This window comes from Anneissia japonica, unplaced genomic scaffold, assembly GCF_011630105.1.
Source record: "Anneissia japonica isolate Jap-2015-1 unplaced genomic scaffold, ASM1163010v1 scaffold287714_len2871179_cov188, whole genome shotgun sequence".
NCBI lineage: Eukaryota > Metazoa > Echinodermata > Crinoidea > Comatulida > Comatulidae > Anneissia > Anneissia japonica.
This window is the reverse complement of record NW_022755542.1, coordinates 408,755-417,271: the sequence shown is the minus strand read 5'-3', so window position 1 is coordinate 417,271 and position 8,517 is coordinate 408,755. Positions and strand designations below refer to the sequence as shown.

Here is an 8,517-nt window from a genome sequence, read left to right as displayed (position 1 = left end):
TAACCCATTGGTCTTGGGTTTAATTGTTAGGTATTTTGTTTACATTAAATTATCAATAGGCCTATTGTGACTTGGAGTTAACGGACTGCCATTCCAACGGGTAAAAATTTAATCCAAACCAACACGCTGATAGGCAAAACATATGCTGTAATTTTGTTATTATATTTTGGGACAATGTAACCATGCTAATTATTATAATTGGATAGTGTTGAGTCGATGGGAATAAATGATTGAGCATTCTAGGCGCTATTTTATGCCAACGGCTCAATAGAATATACATAATGATTATCAGTTTCATAGCTCTTTGATTAGTATGTACTGTTGTAGACATACACGACGAAGACTACAGCACTCAAATAATTATTTTATTGTCGTGAATTTGCACGCATGCGTTGATACACTAGTTATTATTATTTTCATAATAGCAATTTGTTTTAATGATACACACTTTCATTATGTGATTGGCTGATACAGTTACTGGTTTAGAGAATACAAACCGATAAACCTTTAATGTTTTATTAAGACGAATGAAAAAGGCTTAGCTTTCCAATTAATTTTCATAAGATTCTTCAAAAGCACTATCATTTAAATGAAAGATATGCTATTATTATATCACATTTTGTTTAAATATAAGTTATGCCGAATATCAATTTTCATTGTTGAAAATCTAAGATGACCGCCAATATGTCTGCCAAAATAATTACATAAGTCAATGGAACATAAAACACAGTTTAGCCTACCACATGTATTCTGAAGTATGATTCTATATCTACTTTAACAATTATATGGATTATTGATCTTCATGAAGATAGTCGCCAGAATGGCCCATGGTATTTTTTAACGATGAATATCACATTTTGTTCATTAAGCCTTGTCCAGGCTATCGCATTTTAGTTAAGAAAAACATATAGTCATGATGACATCACATCATGACCATATATATAGGCACATCATGACTATACATGGGCATACAACAGTTTTTTTTTTGGTCGAAGAAAATGTTATAGTGTGGATAGAGCTTATAAGACACCTTCAAGATTACTAAAAAATGTTTGTTAGATAAGCCTAAATGTTTGTTAGATAAGCCTAAATGTTTGTTAGATAAGCCTAAACGTTTGTTAGATAAGTCTAAAACCTACTGAGAACCCCTCTTGCTACCCGACTAATTATTATTATAGATGATTTATGGTTTCATCTGATATGGTGCATAATAATAACTTTGGCTTAATGAAATTAACCATGAAATTAACTTTCATAAACAATTGAAACGATGCCATTTTTGTCGTCTTAAAACCTAAAATAAAAGGAATCTCTGCCCGAAGCAATTCATATTCAAGGTTAGTTCCATACCTGTTCCGTTAGATTATTATGAACGGTTATTTAATTAAAGTTTGAAATATTATTTTCATTCGTTAGACACTTATTCAATCAATCATTGTCATTAGTTTTGAAAACGTGATCGAGCGAATAAGAGTAGTCACGATTCCGAATGAAATATTCAAGCTGCCTCACACACTAGGAAGGTAGGAGAATAACCAGTAACTCACAGTTTCATAAACCGAAAGGTCACTGATTAACCTCAGATAAGATAGTATAATACATACTCCAAGTATCGAAATGCACGCTTCATTGTGCTGAATTGCGTTATGGGCGTGGTACGTGACTACCTAACTGCCGTAAAGAGGCGCTTATGTCTACATGTTCACATCATTCCTCAACGACAGAGGCTAAAATGGACCATCATCAGGGTAACCCCCTACTCTACCGAAGAATGCAATGGGTTCTTTAAAGTGCACATGAGCCAGATGTGTAGGTCTACACTGGACCTCCATTTCCGCCGAGAAGACTTGGTTCTACCCAGCCGAACCCTGGGCGAGGAGCGGCTGGAACCAGTACCGATGTTAAGGTTGTAGTTAGTGGAGCCGCATTTGTCCTTTCGTAAACCCGCCGTGCCAATCCTGAGCCGCCGTGCTCAAAGTTATGTAGTTTCATGCGCTAGAATTTTGCCAGAGATTTTGAAGAAAAAAAACTTAATCTATGACAAGTATTTCCTATATGGACAGAAAGTGTACTGGTCATACACAAACTAATTTCGAGTTAAACCACAATTTACCACAAATGCAAACTAAATAAAAAGTCCTGAAACTTTGCCTTGAACTAGTTTCCTGTGAGATTATCGAAAAATAGCAGCACTGTTCCAAATTTCACGATCTGTAAGTTGTAGAGGTGACTGTCTAGATACGGCAAGTGTAATGGACGTGTGATCTGTCTAGATACGGCAAGTACAACATGAATGTGTGAAGATCTCAAATTATGGATACCGATTTAAGAACCAAATATAGTTTAATACTGCAATATTTGGCAGAGTATTATAACAATCAAATGCTCAATGATACTACGAACGCTGAGTTTGGGTCTTCTAAGGGTATTTTTAATGTGTTTTAATATGTATTGTAGCTCCAAAGTATATATTATTGTATTAATTAATAACAAATTTCTCAAAATATACTTAACACAGGCCGGTGTGCCCATTACTCTTACGAGTTTGGGCAGACTGCAATGCTCTGACGGATTGCCACTCCTTTTTTTACAGCGATCTGCTCTTTACCTTGCCAACATATGCTCGTATTCCTGGGCGAAGAGAGACAATTGTAGATATCAAGAATAATGGATTGATAACATAAGAATTCTACACCATCGTTTTTTTCTTTTTCTTTTTTTTGACAGTTAATAAATTTACGATTACTCTCTTATTTGTCATCCAATGTCTCAGCCTTCATCTCAATGTAGGCCTAAGTGCGGTACTTGTAGAACTATTTCGAATTCACAACGTTGTATTCATATATTAAATGACAAAAACATTCAAATTAATTTGTTAACTTTATGATTGTCGGCGAATTGTTTAGCTACACGTGTTAAATGTCAGAGGTGCTGTAGTCGCAACGGTGACGCAGAAATGTAGATGCCAATTTAAAAACAATAGGCCTAGTTATAAATTGGCTCTGATATCGACATAGTTTGCTTACTGTAAACGCAAGAAAACTAGAAAACTATGTTCAGCGTGTTCACGTGATAGTAGCGAAATTTATCAATGGACCTTTCAGCAATGTCGATGAAACTACTGACCAATTAGAATGTGTTATTTAATACACACAAGTTTACGTTTACGATCGCACACTCAGCCATATTTCTCTTTACGAATGCCTGCCGTTTAAGTTAACGACCGCACATTCAGCAATGTTCTCTTCGAATTGCTGTCGTTTAGTGAGCAACAATATTGAAGGGGTGGGTAATATCGAAACTGTGCGCTCAACGCTTACGTACTATAAATAAAGCAGAGCAAAAGCGGGCTTAGTTTAAATTAGTACGTGAACATGGTATTGTCACTGTAGTAGATTGTTGTGTTATACAGGTAATCGACGGATGATGAGTATGAAATTTAGAGTTTTAAAGGGTTTTAAGCAGTTGGTTTAAAACTCGTAAATATAATGGGAAAATATAGAAATATAATACTATAACATTTGACATTCAGTTCATATAAGAATAGGCCTACATTAATTTTCTCGCACTTGCTTGGTGGTCAGTTTTAAAGTACTCATTAATGAGTTCAAATGTGTTACATGTCTAGAATTTACCAAAAGTTCTTAAATTAACTATTGGTGAAAATAACAATATAAGAAATAGATCAATCTAAGAAATAGATCAATCTCTCAACACAATAACCCACTGGCTCCATTCAAACAAACTAATTACCAACACTGATAAATCTGTGACTATGCTCATTGGTACTTCTCAACGTACCCGCGATAAACACATCAGTGTTTCTATTGACAACACCTTCCTAAAACAGGTCAATATCCACAAACACCTCGGACACACTATTGACAGCAACCTAACTTGGAAACACATTCTCGTAATTTATCCATCTCCATTGCTTATAAAACATTGACACTTTCTCGAGCACATGAATTTATTGATAAAAACACTGCACTTCTAATTTATAATACTTTAATTTTACCTCATATTGATTACCAAAATACAAAATACAAAACACAAAATACAGAAACTTTAAAATCGTGCAGTCCGAGTCATACATAATGTACCTCCTCGTACTCCATCCTCTTCATTATTTGAACCAATAAAGGTTATGAATGTTACACAACGGTACCTTTACCAACTAGCATGTTTCACTTTTAAATCTTTGAGGGGACTGGCTCCAGATTATCTGGCCCTACGACTGGATATCAGACAGCAAAGGCACATGCGCACCAGATCCGTTGCCGCTGGTAATCTTAATATTCCTCATCCCAAACTCCATTCATTCAATTCATCCTTCAGTTACCAAGCTCCTTCATTCTGGAATACCACCACCACCATACCTGCTTACAACACCTTTAAAAATCACATCAAGCAACACATTTTAAACAAGGATTTATTTTCCCCTTTTTCTTAGGTTTTTTTCCTGTTTGGGTTCGGGTGTTTGTGTGTGTGTGGTGGGGGGGGGGGTTTACATTGTCTGTTTTGTCTGTTTTCTTTCTTTTGCTTTCTTTTTCTTATTTTATATTTTTAGAATTTTAATATTTCCTGTTTTAAATTTTATGATTAATTGATAGATCGGCTATTTTTATATACTTTTTATATATTTGTATTTAAGTGGGCCCCTGAACATCAAATTTATTCTGTAAGGGTCGCCCACTCAAAACATGGTTTTAAATAAATTTTTAAAAAATTAAAATGTTATGAAAAAAAAAAATCGATTTTATTTTTTAAAAAACATAATCCATAAACTATAACCTAAACGCAAACGTTGAAGTCAGTTTCTTTTTATTCAACACATGTGTAAATTAATGTTTGCAACGCTCAATCTTCACTGCCAAACTCAGTGAAGCTAGCTGTGCACCTTTTACAAGATCTTGATTAATTAAATTTTAACTTTGGAACTTTTCTTTATATCTTGTAGTAGGCGCTTTATTTCACATATTCCATTTGATCTTTTAAACATGAGCAGGTATTTTTTTTCTTCCGAATTTATGACATAGAGTGCAGCATCTATTTTAAAACAGAGCAAATAACTGTACGTTCAATAAAACTTCCAAACTATTAAAATACTATAATATTTTGAATGTAACAGTACACGCTGTAATAAAAGTTTTCAGAGTTTAGAAAGCATTAAATACTATTTTGTATTGGCGGTTGCTGTTAGTGACAAGATATTAGATTATAAGTTAAAAATAGAAAAAGTAATTTAAAAGCAAATTTAGGCTAAAATAATATTTAAAAAGTAACATGTTATTATTCTCCTAGAATATTACTTTATGTCCCTAGCGGCGAATACACAGGCAAAATAAATGAAGAGACAAGAAAAACCATCATCGGATGGAAATTGTCATTTATTGTAATGACGAATATAGAACATGTTTGGTTAAAGCACTGACCGTGATAATACAATACAACAACTAAATACGGTCATTTACTGTCTTATAACCATTACAGATATAATCAAATAAAAATGTTATCCTTAACTACATAAGTTCATATTAAAACAATTTGTTATCCAAATCATTACTGGAGGCTTTCCAATGCCTGTTTTGTGATGACGAATAAGAAGCGAGGCCTTCGTTGCCGATAATATTAAATCAGTGCGTTGGACCACTTTAGATTTGCAACCAACCCTCGCTGCCAGCTTCCAAAGGCGATCAAACCATTGAATGGCCATGAGAAAAAATGCCCTTATCAGTATCTTATGGGAAAGTACGCTTTCTACCGACTGCAAAGCGTGAAGTAATCTCAAAAAAAGATATCTTTCGTGAAAGGGAGGCGTAAGTCTACCCGAGGGGATATCGTGTGTCAGCGCCTTGGGAAGATCTATTGGTTGCGTAATGCGATATACATACACAACTACATTCATTACATTGTATTCAATAGTTTTTTTCAATAATTTTCAATTTTCAATAAAATTCAATTCAATGCATTTTTTCTACGGTAAAAATAAATTTAGATTTATTGACAAAAATGATAAAGCTTAGATAAAATCAGTTATGATTTTGATCTCGCTGAACTAGTGGTACACACTTGAATGAAATAATATTTATTGTAATAATATTATAGTATTAATATACTTTATTATATTAATATTAATAGTGTTGTTATAATAATAATAATAATAATAATAATAATAATAGAATAATAATATTAATAATAATAATAATAATAATAGAATAATTTTAATCTTGAATAAAATATAAAACAGAAACAAAGAAAACGATTCCTGATTACGATTCTCCTCTAAATGTATTCGGATTTTGTTCTGCTTTTATTTATTTTTCTTTTTAAAGCGTATTGTTACTGTTGTTACGTTGTCATTGTTTTATAGTCATTCGTGTTATTTTAACAGCCGACTGGCGTAAATTGAATCGCAATATGATATGATCATGTGATAAATGTAAAGAACGCGATTCTTACGTGATTACGTGAAAAATGCAATGTACATCGAATATATTACAAAATTGAGTTGACCGGACAATACAAATTGGTGGATATAGTAACATTGCAAAAGTGGAAACCGTGTAATGTTACTAAAATTGAATCTTTCTAAACTGGGCCTGAGCAGTAAAGAAGTATTTCCCCTTGAACATTATCAAATATAGTTTCAATAAATTTTTGCTGAAGTTTCTAATTTTTATGCTACTTAAAGTGGGCAAGTTGATTTTTACAATGGTTTGTCATTTTCAGTGGACGATAAATCTAAAAAACATCCACTAATTCTTTAACATTCACTTGCATTTAATTAGGTTATGCAAACTCTGTCTTATTTATAATCTGAATTGAATTTATATTACTCATTTTATTATGTGAATTATTGGTAGTAGAATGAATTATTGAGCGAATTTGTACATTGAACTGAATTTAGTTATAGTAATGAATTGATTGTTACTTGCAAACCCCCATGAGATATATTATTATGAGTTAACGAGATGTTCATGTCGACACGTAAATTCAACATATGACACAGAAATGTTGTAAAGCTAGTGTTAGATATTTATAATTTTCTGAATAACATTTTTTTGACAAACTTTGTCGGTTATGTGCCTACTCATTTTTTTAAATTATTTTAATTAATTCATTAGTATTCAAAACAAAATTTAGATTAATTGTTAAATATTTCTTTCTAATTACATCGATGCTGTTAATGCTCTCTTGGTGACATCATCGCGCTAACAAAGTCAGCATATCTACTGCTGCTATGCGCGCTGGACAGCCGCCAATCGCAGGCAGATATTTTATGATGTTTATATTTTCAGTAATCCATAAAAAGAAAAATCAAAATAATCAGTTCAATATTTTTATTTTATATCAATATCTATTAATGATATAAAATGAGTTTTGTTTTCTTATTATTACCGGTAACTAATTTACATTCACTTGTGAATTTTTTCCCGTCCCAAGTTTGTAATATAATAGTATAATAGTGTTAATTTCCAAATGTTGCTAGAAACGTATCGCGTAAACTGTTTCACAGGGAATTTCATAAGGATCCTAAACGCACAGATCTTACTGTCTTGTTATATTTTTCTCACTTTCCAGGATGAACGAAACCAAATTCTGACGACAAACGTATGGATAGAACAGGTGAGGTTGCTATTTTCATTAAATATTAACTTTACTTTATTAATAATGTGCTAATTTAGATTTTTGGGTCCGTGCAAGGCGGACCCCAGAACTCACTGCTGCTGCTGCTGCTGCTGTTGTTTTTGTTGTTACCAGCGTCACCAAACGCTAGAGGTGAATTCCAACAAACTTTTATGGCTCTTTCGTATGTTGGACCTCAGAGTGCCCCACATACCTACAAAACAAAACAGGGGTTTCAGCAAGTACTGTACATTACTGCCATAACCACTAGTAGTAAGAACCAAATGTCGTGAGTTTGAATCCGGTCTTGGTATTCAATTTTTATTTATCTATTTTTCTTCAATTTAAAACATTTTATTTTTTCAATTTTACGACATTTTGATTTTGTATCCTATTAGTTCTTCCAAAAAACCCCAAATAACTTGCGCACTCTGTACCGATTTAAGCATGGCGAACGTGCGGACCGGTGACCGGTCTGTCTGCCGGACTGTCTGTCTGTCTATTGGCAAGATTACGCAAAACTTAAACGAATGAATCATTTTAAAAATTTTGTGGAATGTTACTTAGGCCTAATAATAGAAAAAAAACCCATTTATATAACATAAAATAAAGTACTTCCATCGAAATACTAAGTATGCGTGGCCCCCGAAGGGGGGGGGGTGCGGTGCCCCGACGAGGGATCAGATGATATTAGAGTCTACTAATATGTAAAAATACATATTTTTTTTTCTCCCCGACGAATTGTGCTTTTTCTCCCCGACGGAGATAAATTAGAAAATATTTTCTGAGAATTGGCATGTTTAAATCACACCGAAAGATATAAAAAAAAAAACCTCATCGCATAATCAATATCAATATACTCAACACGTTTATTATTATAAAACAAAA

The 8,517-nt window shown here is 33.1% G+C and overlaps 1 protein-coding gene across 1 annotated transcript in view; it reads left to right on the top strand.

Annotated features, from left to right (window-relative positions):
- The window catches only part of LOC117123602 (neuronal acetylcholine receptor subunit alpha-10-like), a gene marked incomplete at its 5' end in the record, with an annotated part of 27,579 nt that overhangs the window by 11,744 nt on the left and 7,318 nt on the right, over positions 1-8,517 (top strand). The window contains 1 exon segment of the mRNA XM_033269595.1: positions 7,585-7,629. Within this exon segment, the coding sequence (XP_033125486.1) occupies positions 7,585-7,629 (45 nt within the window).